Genomic DNA, 26,875 nt, shown 5'->3' on the forward strand with positions numbered 1-26,875 from the left:
GTCTTGGACTGATATATATTTAGGTTGTATCTAATTGTTTGCCAGCATCAGCTCTTACTGGGTGCCAGAGAATGTTTTAAATGCTTTCCATTAATTTATTTGCTCTGGATGTCTTCAGTATAAATTCCTAAAACCTGAATTGCTGGCTAAGGAGTCTGCATTTTTAATATTGAGGCACATTGCCAAAATGTTTTCCAGGAAGAACTCATGACTTTCATCAACAAGATGGTTTTGTGGTCCTCAGCCAAGGCTGCTCGCCATCTTTGGAGACTGAATGCCAAACATGGTGCCTCCTTCCCATTGGCATTCCTTTTAATTAAACTTCTTTTTGTGAGCATATTAGCTGCTTGCCTGTTGTTTTCTGAAATGCCAGTTCATATTTTTTGTTATTATTTTATTTCCCAGTTGGGTCATGCATGGGAATAAACAGATAATAAAGCTACTAAAAGTTGCCAAGTTAGGAAGACCCTAAAGAATTCAGAAGTTATCTGAACCAGTACTGATGCCTACAAGCATCTACGCTTTTTGTGACTCTTTGTCTGCTGACACCTACATTCCACTTTTAATGACGTCTTCTAATTAATTTGTTTCCTAGGACTAATCTTGTCTTTTAAAATCCAGGTGACAGTTGTCTTTACTATTTCCCACCTTTACCTGTTCTCTTGGTAGGAGCAAACTTAAGCAATTATAAACAGAGTGTATATAAAGGTTTTGGAAACCTGTAGCTGACAGACATATACATTGTTGACAATGGATACTAACATTTACACAGTTTCAAAGGCAAACTCTGTTCCCTGTTGCCAGAGTCTGAGAGCATAAAGCTCTATCCGTCCACTTCAGTAAGTATATCCATCCCACTGTGTTTGTTGATTGAGGGCAGTAACATGGATAGGGTTGAAGAGCAGGATAAACTCACTCAAGGCATGAGCTCCTACTTACCTATCTAGTAATTTTCACCCCTCTCTCCAACCACACTACTGCAAAAGCCCAGTTTCCTTAGCTTGCAATAATGGGAACTCATCTGAACTGGATTCTGTTTTCATGATTCTGAAGCATTATTTCCAGTCTGAAACACCGTAATACCCTACCTGTTCTCACCACTTTTGTTTATCCTAAACCAGGCTATTTATTCCAATCCATCGTGTCATTGCTGTCTGATTAATGTTCCCACCCCACAGTAGGGATCATGTCCTACTCAACAACCATTTGTTTCTCCCCATAACCAACAGCTATAAGAACAAATGACACCACTGAGAGCAAATGACATAATCAAAGACTAAGTTAGTAGAATCCGCTGATAAGTTTTTCAAATAAGTTTGTTATATAACTCTTACTAAGAGAAAGGATAATAATATTAAAGTATAACTTCTCTTCTGGGTCTGAGCTAATGAGGTCTGGGCACCCATTCCTCTGGCTGAATATTATAAACTGATGGACTTTGTAACACCTATAAAAATGCTATATTATATCCTGTAGCTAACCTCAACAAATTCCAAAACACTTCGATTTTCAGTGAGGACTATTCAAGTTGAAGTTAGGGTTCCGGCAGACAGTGGGTTGTAGATATTCTGTACCTTACACTTAAGGGAAATCCTTGTGCTTTTGTTCCTAAGTGTCTAAATAGGAAAACTGATATTCAATTAAAAACTAAAGGTATTTGATCTTTGGGTTCTTACCAATTCTATATCTACAACATTGTGATACCCAACGAGCTATCTATAGTCAGGACTCACACTGTTATTTTAAAAAATAGCAAAAAATTCTTGGTTTACTCAAGAATCTAAGGCACTATTTATTTGAGACTCTAGAGTTTCTCAATAGAAAAATTAAATCAAAACATATGTACCCATGCGTGTAGAAAATAAATGTACAAGTAATTATGACAGCTTTTACCTATCAACTCATAGAGAGTAGAAAAAAAATATTTAGGGGGAGTAAGAGTTTGAGGGACATCATTTCTTTTGGTCTTGTTTGGAGCTATTAGATCTATGATCTGCCTTCATTAAGTGACATACAATTAATTATTAGGTAGAAATGCTTATATCTTCCATTAAAATTCTGAAAAATATCTTGCAAAAACAATCTTTGTGATCTTTGATATTGAGTTGTTCTTCACGGTAATAATTAGCGCTGTCAATGATTCCTTTAGTTGAGTTATCATTTGTGATGAGAGTACACATTAGTTGAAAAGTATCTTCAACTCGGGTATAGGAAAATATGTATCAGTTCATTTAAAAACTCTGTTGTTTATATCAGATAAATGCAGATAAGGTAACATCAATTCTTGGTAGCTACTGGTATGATGGTAGTGAAGGTGTCGATGTTGACGGAAGTGGTGATGCTGGTGATGATGTTGGTGATGACGGTGGTGGTAGAAATGGTAGAGGTGGTGGAATGGCAGTGTTTGTAGAGGTGAAGGTAATAAAGGAGAAAAGGAAGAGTTGAAAAAGACAAAAAGAAAATGGCCTTGAATTCAAGATAGGTTCCTACTGTTGGAGAAGGAAAAGTGATCCTTCTTTGCCCATTCTGAGCCTTGCAATCCCGTTCTGGCATCTGCACGGCAATGTCAACACCTGCCCCCAGGACAACTCACATAAACTCTCGTTATGAAATCGGAGATGGATGAGCAGTCAGTGAACAGGCACGTCAGCCGCTGTTGTCATCCTCTCTCTCAGTAAGCAGAAAGGGAACGCGGCAATGGTCGCTAGATGCCTGTCTGAGTAGGTGTGAGGTCTGGATATTATATAGGCAGCTCAATAAATAAGAGGGAAACTGGAACAGAGTTTCTCACAGCTTAATCCAGGAGAAATTTACTGAACTTCGTCTATGTGCTGGGTTGAGCATCACCGTGACAGAGATGACCATGACACTGTCCCTGCCCTTGATGAGCTTATGGGTGAATATTCGTGGTAGAGGGAGTTGACACCCAATCTCTGTTACATAGCGTGAATGGGAAATCTGCCATATTGATGCTGGAGGGGGAGTAGGATTAATATGCCTCCTGCTGAAAGATGTACCAATAAAATGAAGGGGAGAGCAAATGAAGAAGCCTAAAGTATTTGAAATGAGGGAAGTCAATACAGCCTAGAATTTTACTATTTTTAGAAGTGTCTGTAAAATTAGAAATTTATAGTATATAAAATTTTATCACTAAAATTCATTAGACCCAGAGGAATCATATTTAATCATTTCTACCTGGAGTTTACCAATTTTGGGTACAACAAAGATAAATACACTATAGATCTTATATTTAAATTTATCTGCTAGAAAGATCTCTTAAAAAAGAAAGACCTATGTCTTACTTATCCTCTGAAACTCCAAAGCTACAACAGTTCATAGCTCAAAAATTCTTATTTTAAATTTCTTTTCATCGAGATGACATTTTATATTTATTTATTAATTATGGAGTTGGTGTATTTGGTAATAAGCCTTTTTTTATGGCTTAATTAAATTTTCTCATTCAGAAGGCCACATTTCCCTGCATGCTTAAATGTTTCAAGATAAATCACATAAATATTTCTTTTTAGAGATAAAAGCAGAGCAGTACATTATATTACCTAAGATAAGGCTATCACTTAAAATATGGGTTATGCCTTTAAATATATGTATTTCCATACAGAACACTGACAATCTATGATACCTCCAATTACTTTCATGAAGGGATTTTTATTAGAAGAGATGTCGTGTTTAGAAATCACACTCTGATCTTTAAATTTGAGCTCTGGGGACCTTTCACCTAGTTCACATCCTTTCATTAAAAGTTTAAAGTATTCCTCGAATAAGTAAGCCTGGATGACTTCTAACTTTACACACACACACATGCACGCGCGCGCGCACGCGCACACACAGAGTTGGAGAAAGCACATATCTGTATTCTAAATGGATTCTGTTTAAACCAGGAACAAGGAAACACTTTTGGCTTGGGACAGGTGATGTTAGTCCTTGGATGTTTCCCCCTCAACCCCATGTGGGGCCATGACTGTCCTTTTCACTTGCCAGGAATAATGAACTCAGTAAGGGTTCTGTTCTTAGAGGAAAAAATTCAGAACGCTGACCTCGTTGGAAGGAAGGCTGAGCCTCGAGCACTGATTTTGTTACTAGCAAAGGAAGTAGGAAAATGTGAGCTGAACGTGTTACTTTGGTGATAGAATTATAGGTTAATTGTTAAAGCATTACAAGAAAAACAGATAATGGTTGAGAACTCACTTATAAATGTTACATCTTGAACCATAAATGATGCTCATGCATCTCCCGTATTGTAGTGTCTGCATCACAGTGCCCACAAGGAGGTGGGCTGGTTCCCAAGCCTCTAGTCCCTTCTCCGTCTTTACCTGAGAGCTCAGCCTGGGCAGCACCGCTGGCTGGAATCTGAGCTGATCCCTGCTTCCACGGCTGAGTTCAGACAGGACTGAGGACTCCCGGCAGCCCAGAGGTCTGGGGCTGGCGGAGGCTGGCAGGATGTGGGCCCGGGGTCCTGGGGAAGGCTCGAGCTCTGTGCACTGTGGGGATCTGGACTTATCTGGGCAGGTCAGGAGAGCTTGGCAGTGACTGACAGGTGGGGTGGGGAAGCCCTCCAGGAGAGAGCTGGTTTGAGTGAAAACCAGGTCCCGTGAGCACAGTGCAGTGATGGGAAATACGGACTCGGGACCTGGATGGGAGCTGCTACTTGACTCTGTCTCCAGCCCAATGACATAGAAAGGCACAGAGGTAAAGAGGAAAAGGCTCTTTTTGTAATGCCCGGGGTATAAGAAGTGCTGTTGAGGGATTCCAGAACAACCCATAATGCAAAGGGCAGCGGCGGGCCGTGCTTCTCTCTGGGTCGCACACCGCCTCCTAGCTCTAGCCTCCTGCGGGCTCAAGGCAGACACTTATGGCGGCACTCTGCCCAGCGAGCCGCAGGTGACACTGTGACAACCAGCAGAGCAGGACAGGCCATGCTCAGGGGAGCAGCGCTGGGTGACCAGCAGGGAAAGCTGCAAAATCCAGCTGGGGCACAGTGCAGGTTCCTGCCAAGTCAGTGTATCACGCAGATACACCAAAGGAAGCTGGGGACAGCAGTCCTTCTAACGCGGAACTGTGCCCGGGAGGGAGGCAGACGAGACTGTGTGAGGAATGGACGTGTGTGTACCAAACCCAGGGGCTACGTGCCTGTTGTGCATGTGTAAGCCCACCGGTATGCCAGTGAATGTTTGGGCCCACGTGCGTTCCACGGGAATACCTGCATGTGTACGCCGCGCTCTTTTATTTACTGGAGGGGGAAGGTGGTTGGGAGACAGCTGGCATTTAAAGAGATTTACCTGCAGTCTCTTTATTTCCCCCATCTGTGCCCAGGAAATCTGATTCCTCCACAACCCACAACCCTCAAAACCGCGACAGGAAGGGATAGCCCTCCACTGACCACCCCTCAGCTCTTACTGCTGGTGATCTCTCGCAAGGATTCAGTGGTATTTGTAGAAAACAAGCAATGGCCAAAGAAGCTGGCGAGAGTTGGAGAGGAGAGACGATGCCAAGGGTAGCCGTGGGCCGGAGTCCTTGCAAATTTCACACGGCAGGCAGACTTTTGGTGGCCTAATGATTTTTTAAAAAGTAATTTGCATAGATATAGCTGTTTCCATAGCAACTCAGAGAGTGTTACATTTAGCAGAGCTACCTAGAGATGCTGAGACGACTCCCTGGAGGTTAAGGGACTTTTAATAAGACCCTGGTGGAGGTTCATCAGCAAACTGTACAGAGCAATTCCTTTCCTTTCACTGACGGTGTGCCTTCCTTAATCAGACTTGCTTGCTTGTGGGAGAGTGCCCATCCTGGGGTCACGTGATCATTTCTTCCTTTGCAATCCCATTTTCACTGGGTTCAAGTTATAAATACTTAGTTGGGCTCAATGTGAAGTTTTATACATGACAATAAAATTTCACATCTGTGTTTGCACACTCCAATAGCTAAGTTAATAGCAAGGGCAGTTTTGCAGAAAATTATTAAATTGATAAACTGCTTGAAAATCCTAAATGATCCATGTTCGTCTCATAACCACAACTGTATGTTAAATACAAATTTCTACTTCCTGTTAATTTAACAAAACATTAAGAAGTCTACTGAAAGTGGCATGGAAGGTAAAGCAAATTAACACTGACCTGCCTATGAATGTTCTTAATCACAATTACATGTGATGGGTGTTAAATCTGATTACTTGTATCCAAAAACACCTCCAGGGTCACAAGCAAAGAGAAAAGCTTCTACACATACCCTGTCTGAGAAAGATACCCCCAAGTTGAGACTCCAGTGCCAAAGAAAAGCAAATGCATTTTGTTTTCTTCTCTCTTTTTTAAGTCTCTTTTCTTTCATTGTTGTGAGCAAGCTTGGAACTCATATAAAATTAAACATCTGCTCCATCCAGACTATAAAATCACTTAAAAAGATGCCAAAATACTCAACCAAATATTAGCAAACTGAATCCAACATTACATTAAAAGAAATAATTTATCATGACCTAATGGGATTTATTCCAGGGATGCAAGGGTAGTTCAATAATCACAAATCAATCAATGTGATACATCATGTCAATAGGAGAAAGAACAAAAACTGTGCATCATCTCAATAGATGCAGAAAAAGCATGTCAGAGTACAACACCCATTCATGATAAAAACTCTCATTAAAGGAGGTTGACAGAGAACATATCCAACATAGTGAAGGCCATCTATGAAGACCCCACAGCTAACATCATACTCAATGGTAAAAAATCAAGAGCTTTTCCTCTAAGATCAGGAATAAGACAAGGATGTCCACTCTCACCACTTTTATTTAACATAGTACTGGAAGTCCTAGCTGTAGCAATCAAATTAGAAAAAAAGGAAAAATGTACCTGGATTGGTAAAGAAGAAGTAAAACTTTCACTATTTGTAGATGACATGATACCATATAAAGAAAACCCTGAAGACTCCATCAAAAAACCACTAGAACTGATAAATGAATTTGGTCAAGACACAGAATACAAAATTATTATATAGAAATCTCTTACATTTCTATACACTAATAATGAAGTACAGAAATTTAGAAAACAATTCCATGTACAATTGCACCAAAAAGAATAAAATACCTAGGAATAAACTTAACCAAAGTGGTCAAAGACCTGTACTCCAAAAGCTATAAAACACTGATGAACAAAATTGAAGATGACACAAACAAGTGGAAAGATATTCCAAGCTCATGGGTTGGAAGAAACAATATTGTTAAAATGTCTATACTATCCCAAGCAATCTACAGATTTAACCAATCCCTGTGAAAGGAACAAGTGCATTTTTCAAAGAACTAGAACCAATGATCCTAAAATGTGTATGAAACTGCAAAAGATCCTGAAAAAACAAGGCAGTCTTGAGAAAGAAGAACAAAGTGGAAGGTATCTCAATAGTAGATTTCAGGATACACTACATACAAAGCCAGGGTGATCAAAACAGGATGAAACAACAGACCCAGATCAATGGGACAGAATAGAGAGAAGGAAAGCCATGCTTATATGATCAACTAATCTATGAAAAAGGAGGCAAGAATATATAGTGGGGGAAAACACAGACTCTTCAACAAATGCAAAAGAATGAAATAGGACCACTTTCTTAAACCATACACAAAAATAAAATCAGAGTGGATTAGAAACCTAAAGCCATAAAACTCCTAGAAGAAAACATAGACAGTAATTTCTCTGACTTTGGCCATAGGAATGTTTTTCTAGATAGGAGTCTCCTCAGGCATGGGAAACAAAAGCAAAAAAAAAAAAAAAGTACACTAAATAAAAAGCTTTTGCATAGCAGAGGAAGCAATCAACAAAACAATAAGGAAACCTACTGAATGGGAGAAGGTATTTGCAGATGATCTATCTGATGAGGGGTTAATATCCAAAACATATAAAAAGTTTATACAACTCAACACCTCCCAAAATAAATAATCTGATTTAAAAATGGGCCATGGCCCTAAATGAATATTTTTCCCAAGAAGACATGCAGATGGTCAGCAGACAAATAAAAAGATGTTCAACATCATTAATCCTTAGGGAAATACAAATCAAAACCATAATGAAATATCACCTCACACATGTCAGGATGGCTAGAATCAAAAAGACAAGAAACAAGAGATGTTGGCAAGGATGCGGAGAAAGGGGAACACTCTTGCACTGTCGGTGAGAATGCAAGCTGGTGCAGCCACTATGGAAAAGAGTGTGGAAGTTCCTTAAAAAATTGAAAATAGAATTACCATACTATCCAGTAATTCCACTACTAGCTGTTTACCCAATGAATATGAAAACCCTAATTCAAAAGGATATATGCACCCCTATGTTTACTGTATCATTCATTATTCACAATAACCAAGATAGGGAAGCAACCCAAGTGTCCATCCATGTCTCTCTCTCTCTCTCTCTCTCTCACACACACACACACACACACACACACACACACACACACGCTGGATTATCACTCAGCCATAAAAAGAACGAACTCCTGCCATTTGCAGCAACAGGGATGGACGTAGAGGGTATGACACTAAGTGAAACAGGCCAGATAAAGCCGAATACAATATGATTTCAATCATACGTGCAATTTAACAAGCGACACAAAGAAAAAAAGACACAAAATACAGACTCTTAAATACAGAGAACAAATGGGTGGTTGCCAGAGGGGAGGTGGGTGGGGGGTGGGTGAAACAGGTGATGGGGCTCAGAGAACGCTTATTCTGACGAGCCTGAGTAAAGCATAGACATGGGGAGTCACGTATTACACACTTGAACCTAATATAACACTGTATGTTAATTGGTACTTCAATTTAAAGAATAACAAAACTTTAAAAAAATAAACATTTGCTCCATCCAGCCTAAAAAGTCACTTAAAAAACAAAAGCCCCTATAGTTAATACTGAAGGCTTCTTTTTATTACTAAAAGTGATTTCTGACTGCTTTGTAATCACCATTTCCCAGCCTTAGATTTCTGAACATTTAACTGTCTCTCACTAACTTTTGAGAGAGCGAATTTTGAGGGAAGAATAAAATATGGAAGTTAATGTCTTTCAATCTAAAAAAGAAAAATCTCAACATAAAATGTGAGGAATGCAAGTAGACTCTTTGCACTGATACTAAATGAATGTCAAGTGTGGTTAAGTATTAAATAGATCTGGAATCCAGATTGGAGTCCATGGCTATTTTTAAATTAAATAACTGCAAAGATAGGCTTCAGCAGGTATATTTGTGAACAGAGCAGGTATGACATTTAAAAATGGAATTGAGTTTATGAATTAAAATCCATTTTCACACACACACACACACACACACATACACAAAAGATCCAACAGGCATGAAAGCCAAATGGAGTGTCCGGCAAGTGGCACTTTGAGCCGACGTGTATCATTATTTTAAGTACTAAATGTGTTTGTTAAGGAACTGCTATATGTGGAGTGTTGAATACCGCGTGCTTAAGTTTCTATCTTTCTAAAATTAGTTGAAAAAATTCCCAGACTTTGAAGTCGGACAACTGTCATTTGTGTAGTAACTTCATTTTGGCTCACTATGGTGAATTAATAGCGTGGGACCTAGGGACTATCTCTGGTAAGAGTTGTGTGAAGCAGATCAAGTTGTTCAGATGATTATAAAGCACCATCCCCATGACTGCTTTCCCCAAAAAAGGCGCTTGGCTTCATCAAGGGTATTAGATTAAAAGGCAAATAGGGTGGAGAGAGAAGACCAGAACTGTCTGAAGCTGGCAGCATTCAAGGAAGGTTAACAACAGCAGATATGCAGAAGGTGCCTACTTTGTGCGGGAGCATGTGGGCAAGACTGCACATGCTTCCTCACACATGCACAGGAGTGACACAACTGAACTCATTCTTACAAAATGAGGAGCGATTCTGTAATATATTTTATTTTCCTGCTATCATTATCTGAAAGCCAAACTCAACATCCATCTTTAAAACCCACTATAAATATTAATTTCTTCATTAAGCCTTTCTTCCTTTCTTGATCTCCTTGACTGAGAGTTCTCTTTCCCCCTTGAAGCTCTCCTGGCCCTTTCTCAGGGCTTACTTTGTAGGACAGCTATCCATGTGTAGCCTCTCTCCGACTTGACTGACAACTCCTTGGGGAAGGAGCTTATGGAGACATCAGTTCTCTGTTTTATTACCTCCCCTCCACTCTCCATGTAGTGCTGCTTGGCCATATACTGGGGAACTCGGGAAAGAACAGAGGTGGACAGGGAGGCCAGCTCCTCAGGACAACTTCCTTCTTTCTCTGGTGTCGGTTTCTATGGTGCAAGTCCCTGAGCTCGGAAATCATTTCATAGAGATTCTTCTTCTGAGCCCTCCCTTGGGAGGGTACCGCCAGGATGGCGCCTAGCTTTCTGGGAAGGCAAAACCGCCCTGGGTCACGATGGGCAGCCCACTGGGAGACGGAGCCCCTAAGGGAACATAGGTTAGCACACGCAGAGCAAGACGGCACCTTCTCCCCCGGCAGGCTGAGTTTCATCCTCTAAGGGACAACCAGCAAGTTATGTTGAACACTTCACTGGGAATAACAAATAAAAACATCTGTTGAAAAGGCAGCCAGGTGTTGGGCAGGGGATGCACGCATTCTTTAATTCTCCCCTTTCCTCCAGGATCCAGTGGGGATTTCCATGTTGTGTTCATTAACACTAGTTAATGTAATTTTTGTGATAATTGTAGAGCAAATAGAGCAAACTCTCAAATATAATTAGGGAAAAGTGTTTCTAATTAACTTGTAACTCGTGAGTCGCAAAGTAGAGCCACAAATCAGTTCTGCATTGTCAGACCTAACAAGTCAAATTTGCTGTACATTTCCATCCGGGCAAATAAACAGAACAAAACAAAACGCCCCTGGCAATACTTGCCTTTGAACCTCTACAACGTTTGGGCAGGCTCTGAAACGTAATTGTAGGGAAGCCCAGGTACATTTCACACCATCGGCCCACGTGATCGCAGAGCTGGGCGATGAAGGCAGACTCAGGGGGCCCGGGAACATCCAGCATTTACCTGGGCAGCGTGCCAGACAGCGTGTGGCGATGAGTGCGTGGAGGTTCTAGTGAAACCCCAGTGGCTTTTGCAGAGAAGGAGAGAGGAGAGAGGCGAGTTGCAAGCCCCGCCCCAGTCCACAGCATCATCAGTAACCGCTGCTTAGTGGGCGGCAAGGCAGGGGACTGTCACAGGCCACTACTGTTATTCTGTTAGAAGTCACTTCTCTCTCCCATGAGCAAGCAAGCACACAGAAATAAGCAGTAACCTCGGATTCATTCTACTCTGCAGAACTGACACACAAGTCAGATGTTTTCTTGGGATAATCTGGCTACCGTCAGCAACAAGTGAGGGTGACATCTCTCCAAACATACCTGCACTTCTCTACCCCCCCCCCCACTCTGCTGCTCGAGGGGGTTAATTGTTGGCTTGGAGAGAGCAGAAAGCGATGTTCCTCCGACAGGCATGATCATGAAAACTGCCAAAGGGGCTTGTAAAATATATGGATTCCCGGGCTATTATCTTAGAGATTTGGGGTCCAGAAATCTTTATTTGACTGGGGGAGCTGGGAAATCATTGGTATAAAGCGAACGGGTTTTGGGAACAGAGGACTAGGGAAGGTACTGCATTTCAGCTGTGACACAGAGACCAAAAGCAAGTTAAATCCCACCTCAGGGGTCACCTGGGCGGATGGATCCAGGGCACCTAGCACAATGAGTGAGTATTCAGGGTTATTTGCTTATCCCTTCTTGAAATACAGGAATGCAGAGAATATCTTGATTTTCAGATTAGGCACCCTGGGGAGCAATGAAAAGATCAAAAGAGGAAATAATGTAACACATCAGCTCTGTAAACATCTGCTGGTATCCTACACTGGGCTCGATCCCAGGGCTCTGAGACCCTGACCAAAGCTGAAATCGAGAGTCAGACACTCAACTGACTGAGCCACCCAGGTGCCCCACTTTCTCATTCCCATAACCTGTTCCATTTTTCATCCTTGTACTTGCCACTCCCTGAAATTATAGGTTTATTGTCTCTGTTGTCCCTCATAACATAAGCCCTACCATTCCACAAGGGTTCTGTTAATAGATATTAAAATTACACTCAAAGTTTTGATACAGTCCACCTCTTTCCATGAAATGCAGGACCCTCCCAAACATGCCCGTTCTTTCTCCCTTCCTCCACCTGGCTCCCTGAAACACAAGCACCAGCATCCTGGCCCTTAAGAAGAGTGCCATACCCTAGGTAGGGCTATGGTCTATGGCTACAGATTACCTGGGTATTCACCAATCATCTGTAGCCCAAGCACCTAACCTCACTGCCACACAGTAGATGCTCAACATACATTGATGAATGAATTAGACTTAAAGCCTACAGAGTGGTTTTAAACTCTGGAATGAAGAATGGTGTGAGCGGGAAGTCAGTGGTGTGAATTTTCTAATTTGATTACACTTGGCCTGGCTGGGGAAGAAATGAGGAATAGAAGTGGTACTCTGCGTAGGGTTTTAAGTCTTCCCATTTGCTTTTGGATCTAACTGGGCTACCTGCTATAGAGAGAAAACCTTCTAATGGTTAAAATGACCATTTAGAGGAGACAAGAGCAGACATCTCTGCAAAGAATGTGTGATAGGGAGCTGGTTAGGAAGTGAGTTGGGGTCAAGAGGCAGACCAACTGCAGACAACCGTCTCTTCTTCCCTTCAGTGGGGCGCTGCTGAATGCTCCTTCCCCAGGCCTGCTGTTTCCAGACTGTGGGTGGAGCACTATTTGTGGGCTGTTTCCAGACTGTGGGTGGAGCACTATTCGTGGAGCATCGTCACTCATTCTTCCCCTGCAAGGAGGAGGAACTTGCAGAGCGTGGCTTTGGCTCAGTTCTGTCTGTCCTTCCTTCTCTTTGGAATGAGTGGCCAGAGGAAACTCTGGTTCCCACGGTCTTCTTGGGAAGGTGTCCAGCAGGGCAGGTAGAGGAAGAGAAAGCCCTCCTTGGCCCAGCTGCTGCCTGTGGGACGGCGGACACCTCTACCTAATCCTGCCTGTGGGACGGCGGACACCTCTACCTAATCCTGGGCCTCAGGATTGACCGACCCACTTGGCCAACAGGCCTAGAGCCTGGCCTCCAACCTGACTTCCAAGAGTAATAAGTTGATAATGTGGCTTTCCTCTTCATTTTTGTTCAGAACTTGGTGTGGAATCGGGCACAGGAGAGGGTTCTATAAACTATGACCTAAGAGCTAGCTTTTGCTTTCATACAGAGTTTTATTGAGACCTAGCCATGACCCGTTTTGTATGTACGGTCTATAGCTGTTTTCACGCAATATAGGTAGAATCAAGTAGTTGTAGCAGAGACCCTATAGCCTGCAAGCTAAAATAGTTATCATCCGGCCTTTCACAGGAAAAGTCTGACAACTCCTACTCTGGAATCTAGAGGAAGTTGGAAAGGCGTGTTGTTGCCAGAGCAATGTGTTCAGGGTTGGAAGCAAAGGAAAAGTAAAGGAAGGCAGGACTCAGTGCCATTAAACACTGCTCTCCTGAAGACAAAACAAACCAAAAAACAAAAAACAAAACCCAAAACAAACAAACAAACAAACAACACAAAACCCCACCAAAAATACCCCCCAAAACAACAACAACAAAAAAAAACCCAAAAGACAAAACAACAGAGTCCAAATGCAGAAGCAGGGCCAGCAGGCGGAAGCTCAATTGAGCTTCCCCGAAACTTGTAGCAGAGCGACAGAGGGAAATTGAGCACAGAAGTACCTCCAGTGGGAGCGGCAGAAAGGGCTGACGCTGATTCTGGGGCCTGGAACGTGGACAAGCAGGGAGACTGGAGTGGCACAGAGCAGATGGGCTCCTAGATGCCCCAGTCTATTGAGGGCGACTCTGCAAGTTTGTTGACGGAAAGAAGTCACCTCAGTAAGAGCCGGTGTGGGGGTCTGTATTGTGTCACCCTAGCTGAGGTGGAGCTACACCTTCCTGAATTCTCTTCCTGGTTTCTGGGATAAGGATGTTCACAGGAGAAATCTGCAGGCCATGTGGCAAGTGCTAGGGAAGAAGCAGGTGCTGGACTCTAACAGCTGTAGGTCCAGGGCACCAGGCCCTACCACAGGCTGGGGAACAGTCATGGGTCGGTCGGCCGCCTCACCTTCTCCGGGTGGGACAATGGCAGCCAGAGAGCGGTCAGCTCCCCCCACTTCTTAAACAGCTTCCCCAACGTCCTGGGCCAGGAGCATGTGGAACTCTGTGGCCAAAGGAGCGAGCTTCTGTGTTTCTCTCATGCAGCCAATATGCAGCCAATGAGAGGCAGAAGAAAGTACCTGTCTATCCTCACGCGTGCCTGCTGGTCCTTGCTCTCTCCTGCTTCCTGTCCAGCTTGTCTTCCTGATCTCTGCCTCCTGGCCTATGTCAACTTCCCACTCAAGGAAGGTGAAGGCTTCCTTGGACTACTTTATCAGCTCCTACATGGTGCCAGGTCTCAGCTTGATAATAAGTCCCTTTACCCAACCACCTATACTACTCATGCTTTTCTAGTCAAAGCCCCATTGAGATGCCTAGTCATGGGATTGCTGCCAGGAACTAAATGTTGCAAGATGGCAGCAATGTTTCCAATTCCATGGGTAGACTCATCTTCCTTTCAACTGGTAAATACATAGTAACAAAAGTAACCTTTTGCTGGGATTTTATCTCCTCATTCATTTTAAGTTCACCAATGGTGGATTCTAGAAGCCAGGCACCACTGGACTGACCCCTCCTAACTGATTAAATCCCAAAACATCTCTAATTCCTCATCTTCCCTCAAATACAGTGGTTGGCAGAATAATGGTCCTCTAAAAATGTCCCTGTCTTAATCTCCAGAACCTGTGAGTATGTGACCTTTGACTGAAGACGTGATTAATTTAAGATGGCAGGATCATCCTAAAGATTCTCCCGGGTTATCCAGATGGGCCCACAGAGGTCCTTAAAAGCAGAGAACGACTCCTGGTGTTAAGTCAGAGGGAAATGTACCTATGGAAATAGAGATGTAATGCTGCCACCTTTGAAGACAGTGGAAGTGGGTCTCCAGTCAAGGAATGTGGGCAGCTCTATGAGCTGGAAGAGGCAAGGACCATACCCTATAGTCTCCAGAAAGGAAAACAGCTGTGTTGACATCCTAATTTTAGCCCAGTGAGACTTATGTTGGACTTCTAACCTCCAGAACTAGAAGGTGATGAACTTGCACTGTTTTACGTGGCTAGATTTTAAAAAAATATGTTGTAGCAGAAATACATGACCACAGCAGACTTCAGTGAGTGGCTGTCATGGCCTTGGGGTACACATCTGTGTCTGGGATAATACGTACACATCTGTGTCTGGCTTAAAATGGCTTCTTTTCTACGGTGATGGGCATGGACCAGGGTTCACACCTGGGTTAGATGGGTAGCAGTTGACACTGAAGTAAAGTTTCTGTTAAGGCCTGGAAAGTACTTCAACAATTCCTGCATAAGGTAGTCCTAGGCTACCTAAAGAGGGAAGAAGGACAGAGAAACTTCTGACAGAGGCTGTGCAGAAGAGAAAAGCTGAGGAGGATGATTTTCATACTTGAGTTAACTTAAGAAGTGTGGACTTTGAACTTTAACACACAAGGGCAAGACATATTGATTTGTAGGCTTTAATTCCTTTGAAGTTTTTGGACTTCAACATAAAGTGGGTTGAAACTTTGATTTTTAATTTCTCTTTGGGAATTCAATATTAGGTGGGGTTTGTATTAACACTTGAGGCATCTCTACATTGTTGACATTTCATTATTGAAATGTCTCTATTCAGTTTTATCTCTGGGATGCTGTCTAATCTTATGGCAGAACCTCTGATATGCTATGATGGTCGACATGGCTGGACATTATTTGGGATATAAAATAAATCTGGGATTTAATTTTATACTTTGGGAACACAGTGGCCCTGAATTTGATTTAAATGGTGTGCTATCCTGACCCATTTCAGCACCTCTTAATATAATATATGAAAAACCCACTAGGAGTCCCAGGTGATCTCCAAAAAGCTCAGGAAGGTAGAGGAGATGCTCCCTTGACAAAATGCTTACCTCCTGCTTTGGAGAGATGAGCCATGCTTGTAGGTGATCACAGCAAAAGGGATAACAGGAAACAGACTACAAGATGCCAGTAGGGAAAAATGCTTCCCCTCTCTTCCAGGGTCTCTTTCCATGAAGGGTGTTTAGTTAACGTTACACCCTAGACTTCTTTCGAAACAGTGAACTCACTTGGCTAACAGACCTAAAGGAATGCCTCCAACTTGGCTTCTAGTCAGTAAGAGAGGCCATGCTTAATATTATTTACACTTTGTGGTATCTGCGAAACTGTTCAGAATTCATGCAGGGAAGAGATTATTAATAGGAACATTATGGAACAAAGAAGAGAATGAATGGAAGGAGCAATCCAGCAGATGAGATACTGTATTTCCATAATATGTAAAACAGATGGAGGTGAGCTGGCTGGTGAAGTGGTAGTAGAAGGCGGCACAGCCCAGGATAAACACAGAGGGGCCTCCATCCCAGTGATCCAAGGAGGTGGCTGACTGTCTTAATGGAACCTAAAGGAGATTCTTCCTTGGAGAAGACAGGCATAGGGGATGTAGAAATGAGAAGGGGGACTATCAAAGGGTGATTGATTGAAAGGAAGCAGTTGCCACCCTCTCATTCTCCACTCCTGCCTGTGCATGGAGAATGCCCTGCCCTCTCACTATCCATTCCTACCCAGGTGGAAAGAACACCTGGCAACCAGAAAATGATTGACCCCTCCCTATAGGCCAGACATATAAACAGCCCAGAAGACTATTCTCCAAAGAGACTGTCCCCACTAGGGAGAACAGAAATGATATTGTGGATATCTGAGCCTAAGAGAAAAGCCCTCCTCCTCATGAAGATACTTGAAGGGCTCCCCATTACAATAGCTCATACCTACCTGCTCATCTGAAGCCAAGCTCACAGTTAATAAGTTTCATTGATGTGCACAGAGCTCAACTCTCTACTCTTTCTGTGTGTATATATATGAATGGAGAAAGATGTGGTGTGTATGTGTGTGTGTGTATGTATGTATGTATATATGTATCACACACACACATACACACCACATCTTTCTATGTGTGTGTGTGTATGTATGTATGTATATATATATACATACATAAATATATATACATACATATACACACACACACACACATACCACATCTTTCTCTGTTCATCAGTTGGTGGGCACTTGGGCTGTTTCTATAATCTGAAAAGTTCATTGAGTATATACCATCACTCAAGTAGTATTGTTCCTTAAAATATATGGTTTTGTAAACTTATATGTAGAAGCATATAGGAATAGCAATGTGTTCAACTGCTTGAAGTTATACTATGTATAAACCTTCACTGAAGTAAAAACTTTTTTCATTTAAAAAAAAAAAAAGAACAGAACTGAGGGTCTTTCCACATTTAAAGCATGCCAAATCAATGAGAAAGACTCCCATAAAAACAAACAGAAAGAAATGATACCCGAGAAAGGTGAGATGATTTATGATAAATGGAAAACAAACCTTGGTTCTAAATAATATCCTTAGAGAAATGCAAGAATAGTGTACATTCATAAAATAGGAATAGAGGTTATAAAAAATAACACAAAAGAGAGTTATTAGAATTAAAATAATGATCTATTAATATTAATAACAGTAATATCTCCCTAGATCCCTGCAAACAAAACAAAACAAAAAAAACAAAACCCTCATTGATAGGTTGAGAGAAATTTTGGATACTGGAGAACTCTCTCATGGTAAAAAGACAAAGGGCTCCAAATCATATATGAAGATATGAGAGTCGAAGTCCAAGAGGTTCAAAATCTGCCTATCAACAATTCTAAAAAGAGAGGATAGAGAAAATGAATCAATTAAAAAAAATGATAGTATTCTGGCAGTGAAGGTTATGACTCTTTAAAATGGAAATATCCAATTCCAGGAAATTTTTAAAAAGCACAAACCTAGATACCTCATCATATACTTTTATATATCAGGGATAAAATTAAGTTATAGAAAATAGTCCTCAGAAAAATTTCTATCCAGTCATATCTAATAAATATCAATCATGTATGAGGATTTAATACTGACATACTCAGAATTTCATCTCCTAAGCACTTCAGTCAATTACTTAATATGTGAAATTTACATATTTCAGAATAAACCAAGAGAGAGGAGGGCCTGGAATCTAGGAGACAGATGCCCCAACTCTGGAAAGCAATGCAACAGTTACAATCATTGAATTCTACTCCCAAAATAGAGGATTCTGCTCCTGAGATTTTTGGAAAACCAGGGAACTGATGACCAAAATCACAGACAAAGTTGAGTTGGTAGGCATTGTAAACGATGAAGGATCTGTAAGATATGATCCTAGAAATGACTCCTTTGACAAGAATCACCACTTTAGACCCACTGGGAAATAAATGTGATGGCTGGGTAAAGCAAAAGCTACTCTCTGGCTTTCAACTTTTGAAAGTTGAGCTTTCAAATTTCAAATTGAGCTACAGAAAACCTTGGAAGACCAAGTATGATTATAGAATAGATTGCAAATATATTCAAACTTGACAATGTAGAAGACAAGTATGATGACAGAGGTTGTGAAGAAGGGTGAAGATGTAGAACACTAATATTCTTATCTTATAAAATGGGTGATGAGATAATGTCTTTATTAGATGCAAAGGATAGAAAGCTGAACTTTGATGTACTGATGCATTTGCTAAAGATAATGATCCCACCATTTTGGAAAGTAGAAGGCATGAGTGGTGAATATGTGAAAAATCCTTCTCCATCACAGTGGAAAGTCAGTAAGAAAAGCCCATGATAACTGATTTACATAGAGTGAAATAAGCATAGTATTTAAAGACATGGAGTAACTATGAGAAAACTCAAAAACAAAGCAAAAGCTGAGGCTGAAAAGCTTCTGAGGGACTGGGAGTGTCTAATACTAGAGGACAAATGAAGCAGGGGACTATTGTTTTCTTATAAGCATCTTTATACAATTTCATCTTTTTTTTTTTTTTATCTATTTATTTGACAGAGAGGGAGAGAGAGAGCATAAGCAGGGGGAGGAGCAGAGAGAGAACAGGCTCCCTGCTGAGCAGAGAGCCTGATGCAGGGCTCAATCTCAGGACCCAGGGATCATGACCTGAGTTGAAGGCAGGCCCTTAACCAACGGAGCCACCCAGGGGCCCCGATTTCATCTTTGACCATATACAGCCATTACTTTGATTGAAAATATGAAAATGCATTTAATTATCATCTTTCCCACTTCCAATTCTTCACAAGTAAATACTTTAAAAAAGATGCATTAAGAAAGCAGGCCAACTGATTTCTAGACCAACTATTAAGCCCTCATGGATCTACACTTATCTGTACTGCTTTATCTCCTTGAGCAACAAGTGTGTCTGCACACATCTGGAAAAAGATGAAGGACCTTTGGATCTGGGTATATATTAGTTTCTTAGGGTTGCCATAACAAAGTACCACCGATTGAGTGTCCAAAACAACAGAAACTTACTGTCACAGTTCTGGACGCTAGAAGTCAAAGATCAAGATGACACCAGGATTTGTTCCTTGCAAGACTGTGAGGAGAATTTGCTCCTTGCCTCTTTCCTGGCTTCTGGTGTTTTCAGGCAAGCCGTGGCCTTCTTTGCCTCAAGGAAACATTACCCCATCTCTGCCTTCATGCTCACATGTCTTTCTCCTTGTGTGTAGCTGTGTCAAAAATTTCTTCTTTTGTAAGGACACCAGCTATATCAGATTAAGAGCCCACCCTACTCTAGTATCCTAACTTCACTTATTACATCTGAGTCACATTTTGAGGGGCTATGGATTAAGGCTTCAATATATGAATTTGGGGGGCATGTAATTCAACTTAGACTTGGAAATTAAATTAACTGACCTAATGCTAGTAAGTAAAATAGTTAAACTGAGGCCTGTCTCTTTAATTAAAAGGACATTTGATGTACAAAATGCAAGAATATACTCTGCTCTTGGAGAATCAGAACTCTTAAGGACCCTTGCTTTCAACAGAAATAAAAGTTACTTATTAAGTTTTATGGTTTAATAAAAAGTGGTTTATTATGATTTGTAAGGCATTCTGAAATCTTTAGTTGGGCACTTCAAAATTTAGGTTGATTATTTCCATATTTAGAGAGAGAAAAATTGTATTAGTCAAGCCCAAAGGACATGCAGCATTTGTAACCAAAGTTTATTTGCTTAGGATGTTTTGAGTAATGGCTAGCATATAATAGTTTCAACTGGATTTAAATAAAATTCTGATCATCATCTCATAGTAATTATTGCACAGGAAGAAAATTATTTATTGCAAGGCCTACCAGGCAGAAGTGAAATACATTTTGCTGTGAATAGATACTGTGTGCAAACAGGCAGATTTTTTTAAGTGTGCGTGCTTATGTGTTGAATGTAAATGCATGTAAAGAGCTAAATTTCAACATTTTATTATAGTTCAAACAGTTTGCCAAGGCATACTCAGTAAATAATTTAAAGCTCTGCAGGAACATTTCTTTCTTTTAGTCTTTTATTGTTTATAATTTGGTTCTACATCTGTCTGGTTATATAGCCTAGGTCTAATCTAAAATCTCATTTAGAAACATGCTTTATTATTTTTTAAAAATCACTAACATTGTTCTTTTTGATATCTGTTTATAAGACATCGTGGTTTGTAAATATCTAAAAGAGGAATTCAAAGGGTACTTCACCCTCCCTTCCCCTATATATATATACAGATTCAAAAAAAAAAAAGATTTTTATTTATTTATTTGACAGAGAGAGATCACAAGTAGGCAGAGAGGCAGGCAGAGAGAGAGGGGGAAGCAGGCTCCCTGCTGAGCAGAGAGCCTGATATGGGGCTCGATCCCAGGACCCTGGGATCATGACCTGAGCAGAAAGCAGAGGCTTTAACCCACTGAGCCACCCAGGCACCCCTATATATATAGATTTTTAACACACATTGATTTTCATGCATTTGCTGGTATTCAGGGTGGAGAAGGTAGGAGCGTAAGCTCCCTTGTACTGAGGGGTTCTGTCACGTACTGAGTCCTTAGTCCTTGCTGGACTCTCTGTTAGGACTGCTGCAGAATTACAACGGAAGTAAAGGGGATAGTTGTTTCACTTAAATCAATGCTTTATTAATGCATGCATGCATATCTAACCTAATTCCGAAAAGGCTTTGAGAAGTGTCCCTGTGACAAAGACAACCGCAGTGAAGAGAGGCTTTTTACTCTTAGGGCTCCATCCTCCAGAGCCATCATGAGCGTCGGTGCTCATCTAATTAAGTTCCTAAAATGTAGACACGTGTGTCAGCAACAGCCCTTTTCACATTTAGCCTGCCAGCAAGGCATGGGTGCGGCAATTTCCAACAGCGCCACCGAGCATCCCACTGGGCTCTGGCGGAAGCATCGTGTGGGTCCGCTGGACGTCAGCGCTGCCCGTGCAGATGTCCACGGATGAGCACACACCGGACACCCGCAGAAAGTCCAAAGCACATTAAAAATTAAAGATGAATGGACAATGTGAGCTTAGTGTAGCAAAGCATTTACCAGACTTGGGGGGAGACCAGAGTCTCAGAGGAGGAGTGGAAAGAGAATGACAGATAAGACAAATGGAGGATTTGATGTCCTCGAGGTTACATCAGTTAGCTGTACTAAAATGCTGGATTCCCAAAGCTCCACCGGAGCCAACAGAATCAAGGCTTTCATAGCTCACTCGGGCAGAGGAGGGCTGGGCTGGTGCTGAAGGTGAACATGACCCTCTAAGACTCTTTGAGGTGAATTCATTTGCCTCATTTTGCTTTTGCTCAGGCAGCGAGCAGTCAGCCTTGGCTTGATCTGCATCATTCATGCCACGTCTACACAGAAGTTAGCAGAACCAGTTTCCAGGCACTCTCGGATTTCTGCCAGCACGGGAGTTACGAAGGCTTTATTGCTACGGACTAGCATGTGGTGGGTTCTCATGTCCTTTTCTAGAGCGGAAGGTCGGCTAAGGTGCTTACCATGTTTCAATAGTGCCCACCATGGCAACTCCAGAAACCATGAGCTTCAACCCACTGAAATGTTTTAACAACTTGTGTCTTTGAAAAACTTAAACTTCATGCCCGGAGTGCAGCCGTGCACAATGAGACCGTGCCTCTGGAATGGCATAAAACATCTACTCAAGTAGCAGGGACTGCCTCCCTGGAACCAGTCAGCCCAGTGGCTTGGACGGAGTCATGACAGAAGTCAGGAGGGGACGTGGAATGAGTCTTGGCCACTGGCACATGCTGACGCAAAAGCAGTGGGTCACCACGCGACAATGGGTAGGAACCTTCGTTCTTCCCCAGAGGAGCAGGAGAAAGAGCATGTGTACTCTGTCTGTATGGCAAGTACTCCATCATCCGCATAGCCAAATGTGCTTGGGAGACGGTGTTCCTCTAGTTCTGTGGGCCTCAGGCACCCACTGACAAGGCCTTCACGCACAGAAACACCACGGTGGATGTTTTCCATCACACACATGGAGGCCTTTCTCTCAATTGGAAAGTAGGGAAGGGGTCTCCTAACCCTAATGGTAGCATATACTTTCAATTATTTACATCACCCCCCGAACTATCCTATAATCATAATATGTACATAACCATAGTTTTGCCTTAACAGATCCATATTAGTTTGGTGTGAAACATCACTTTAGTAACACTGTAACCTTAACAGCTAAAAAATTTTTTTTTCTACAAAGACAATTCTCCACTTAGAGAAATGCAAAAAAGAAAGCAAAAGGAAAGTAATTGGGGTCTAGTTCTAATTTCGCTAAAAGTGGGAAAGAGATGTGACAATAATCATAAAGAGTGTAAATTTAAGAAAACAGACTGCACCTGGGAGATTTCATCTCAGCCTGAACAAGTATTTATGACTCTCAGCTTGAGTAATGTGTTTTCTTAAAAAATAACAAGATCCTGTGTAGCTCATAAGCATAGCTTCAAGAAAGTTATGGAGTCAAGACAGAAGACCAGTGGCAACCTGACAAATGAAGTGATCCTTTTTTGAGAATCAGTCTTGCAACCCATGTGCCAAACACTGAAAGGGGAACGTCGATGAACGGAAAACCAAACGTCACCTAAAACGACAATGTGGATAATCGAGAAGAGTACTCTAGCCCTTACTGAGGCTGCTCACGTGGCTAGCACTCTAGCAAGTAAAAGTGCACATTTAGAAGGTTAGAGACAAGAGGGAAAGCTAATGTTTACACATTTTTCCAATGTTCATACAGATGCCAGGAAAGGTACAGCTGAATGCTTCCCTGTTCTCATTCATCAGATCCTCATGGCGTCCTGAGGTGCCAGTGATCTCTACTTTACAACACTCAAGAGTTCTGTGTTCCCAGAAAGGCTTGCTGTCCTGTTCACATTGGAAAAATTCCCTCTATGTAAATATGTAAATATAGACTATAAACATATATGCAAACATAGTATATGAACATAATATGTATGTACATATATAATACATAAATATATATGTATGTGAGAGAAATTCCATATGTAATGTGTATGTAACATGTAATATGTATGTAATATGTAATCCTATAACCTAGGGACTTCTAGTAGGCATAAATATGTTTTTCAAGAAATTAGCTGTTAAGTATGATGAGATCACATTCTTAATCACATTATAAACCAGAAAATACACCTTACTAATAACACCTCACATATCTTATCCTTTTATCAATTCTTATTTAATGCCATTTTCATGATCACCTGTGGGTGTTGTACGGTGCTGGGCTACTTCTAAATCAAGTGACAAAACTGAAACCAGGTCATAGAATTTTAGAAGGGTTATGTTGGCTGCATTCTAACAATCCCACTTGGTCGATCCATAGGTATTAAATCAGATAGCCTTTTATTCTCTCGTTCAGCTCATGTGTATTGGGACTGCCCATGGTAGCAGCCCCCCTGGGAAGCCCTGCAACCACCATCCTCGGTCAGCATGTTTGTTACCATGTTGGATCATGGAGACTTGATCTTGGGAGGCAGGTGTGCTGTTAATAAGGACTCTAACCTGTGACCAGCTCCCGGATCTCCAGGTCGGTGGTCTTGCGGAGTAACCTCACCAGCGCTGGGATGCCACCGCAGTTTTTGAGGGCAATTTTGTTATCATCGTTGGCCTTCCCATACACCAAGTTTCTCAAGGCTCCGCAGGCACTACGGTGGACTTCTGTCATCCGATGGTCCAGCAGGTCCACCAGGAGCTGGATGCCTCCTTGTCTCCTTATCTGCAAGAGCACAGGAAACAACTTTGGCCTTAGAGAGGAAGCTTGCACCATTTAGACCCAAACAGGTTTTTCGTATGGAGCCGTGGCTACAATTAATGTCACTGAACTGACTTAGAGCACACAAAGGAAAAAGGAAAACCAACCAGTGTTCTCCTTAGATTTGATTGCCTTCACATGCTTTCATAGCCTACTGATCACATTTCAAACATACCTCCTTTCAAGTCACAGATTTTGAAAAGGTGATTTTCACTCAAAAGGGAGGTCTTGGACATTTCTCTCTATTAAATATGGCCCATATTCATGGCATGAGGCAGACGGAGGAGCAAGAGAAGCTTCTCGCTCCTGGGACTTATTGAATTTAACCACTGTCTTAAAGGGCTGTGGGACTGAAGTACAGCATGTTAAAACTATGCTTAATCAGAACATTCTCCCAACATTTTAAAGAAACCAGAAGCTGAAGAGAAACTGGAAAAACCAACACAAGGATTTTCATCTAAGAAGCCCAGGAAGGAAAGACAGTCACAATGACAAACCACTAAGACCAACGCATGTTATGCTTAACTCAGGTATCTGCTTAATACCAAAAAATCACATTAAATTTTGATGTTCCTTTTACCCATAACAGTTTTGATTTTTCAAAGTAAGCAAAGAAAAAAAAAAACACCATCTTGCAGTATGTCTTTAGATAAGTCTTCTTTTTGCTGTCCTTTAATGTTTAGACCAATTTTTAAATTAAAATGGAAAACCAATGGGCTAGTTACCATATTGGCCATTTCATGGAGCTTTCATTAGCATAGCTGTATTTGAACATTTATTTATATGGAAAAAAAAATAACGTGATTCATTCAGTAATAGCATCTTCATTTTTTTAACTTCCATGTCCCCCAGGGATTGAAAAATTATGGTTTGTAAAAAAAAAAAAATTATGGTTTATTGCAAATGGTTATAATTTGGCACTTTCCCTACTTAGTTTTCTTATCACAGAAAACTCACTCATCCCACAGATGTGCTGGACACATGGCTACATCCCCACCCTTTTAAAGGTGTGAAAATGTGACTTTCTCTGTGAAGTTACTCCAACCACACTATTTAAAACTGAATCCTGAGCCAGACCCTCATCCCAGGCCGACATTCTTGTGTGACCGTAATCTGTTAGAGAATTCATCATATCCCATATCTATCATATCTTCTTTATTATGTTCATTGTCATTGACTGTTGGCTGGAATGTGTGCTCCTGGAGGGCAAATCTGTTTTTGTTCACGCCCAGATCTCTATCCCAATCCCAAGAGCAGTGCCAATCCCATAGCAGATGTTGAACAAAAATTCTTTGAGTGAATGGAGAGGGAGACTCTTTTACCAGTGACAGTCAGGTTTCTAAGATTTGTTGGAACTTGGCTTTTCAAAATCAAGTGATCTCTCTCTTTTCAGGAGCACCACCCCCTTTTGCGAATGGCTAGGACCGTCTCCAGGTGGCTACTGCAGCACTTCCCACGCCAGTCTCCAGATAAAATGGGGGCCTGCATCATCCACGTGACGGGGGCCATCTGAGAATTCAGATTCTGCTTGTAGGACTTTCATCCACCCCCAAAATGAAAGAGAGAAAGCTGAAGCTCTCACAGAATTCCTGGGCTGAGTCCCTGACTTGGAGAACATGAATATGGCGTTTCACGTATCTCACGGCCCGTGGGAAGGACCAGGGATGGAAGAGGGAAGGACAGACAGCAGGACAGGAGGACAGGGCCGTGGAGGAGCTTTGTGAGGTGTCAGCACAGCCTGTGATGGTGAGTGCACGCTGGGAAAGTGGCTCTGGGTGTTACTGGGTCCCTTAAAAAAAAGTGAGAAAGAAGCAGAGAACAACTTTTCCCCAATGTAGAGTTTTACCAGTGTTTGCTTGGCATCCACTCAAGAGTCTGTGGTCATTATACATGTGTCCCATACATGTATCTAGGTTGTAACCACACCCCCACTAGGGTAATACTTCCAAAAGGATGTTCTACTTGTACAGAAGTTTAAACTATGAGTGTTGTTTTCTCTCTGCGTGTGTATTTACATGTGTATGCTTTACTAAAAACTGTTTGGGTTTGGGGCACCTGGGTGGCTCAGTGGGTTAAGCCTCTGCCTTCAGCTCGGGTCATGGTCTCAGGGTCCTGGGATCAAGCCCCACATCGGGCTTTCTGCTTGGCAGGGAGCCTGCTTCCTCCTCCTCACTAAAATTACAATGAAATCTTGAGTTTTATTTTAATCTATTTAGAGAAACACAACTAAGATGATAAGCTTATTTTGCGGGGCATCACCAGACCATATATATATATTTTCATATATATATAACTACAGTTTTCTTGGGTTGAATTTTACCTAAGAATTTAGGAATCCTAAAGCCAAACCTGAACGAGAACTGAGTTCATAGACATGAAATGTGATGGTCAGGCCGCTGGTCCTGCCACCTCCTGCTGCCCCCACCATCCTAAAAGGATCAGGGAGAAAGGCCACAGGTGGGCTCTCAGGTCCCTTGCAGGGTCTCTATCCATGGCAGGACTTCCAGGCGCTGTGGGTTGCTGTGGGTGGGTCCGGGCGCTGT

At 41.8% G+C, this 26,875-nt stretch overlaps 1 protein-coding gene across 3 annotated transcripts in view; it reads right to left on the reverse strand.

Annotated features, from left to right (window-relative positions):
* The window catches only part of CTNND2 (catenin delta 2), a 900,906-nt gene that overhangs the window by 186,170 nt on the left and 687,861 nt on the right, over nt 1–26,875 (reverse strand). For all 3 annotated transcript variants that reach the window (XM_045082021.1, XM_045082022.1, XM_045082023.1), the window contains one exon: nt 24,083–24,296. In XM_045082021.1, coding sequence (XP_044937956.1) covers nt 24,083–24,296 — 214 coding nt within the window. The remainder of the gene's footprint in view (nt 1–24,082; nt 24,297–26,875) is intronic.

Source organism: Mustela putorius, unplaced genomic scaffold (assembly GCF_011764305.1).
Source record: "Mustela putorius furo isolate JIRA1106 unplaced genomic scaffold, ASM1176430v1.1 tig00000589_pilon_pilon_pilon, whole genome shotgun sequence".
In the NCBI taxonomy this organism is placed as follows: domain Eukaryota; kingdom Metazoa; phylum Chordata; class Mammalia; order Carnivora; family Mustelidae; genus Mustela; species Mustela putorius.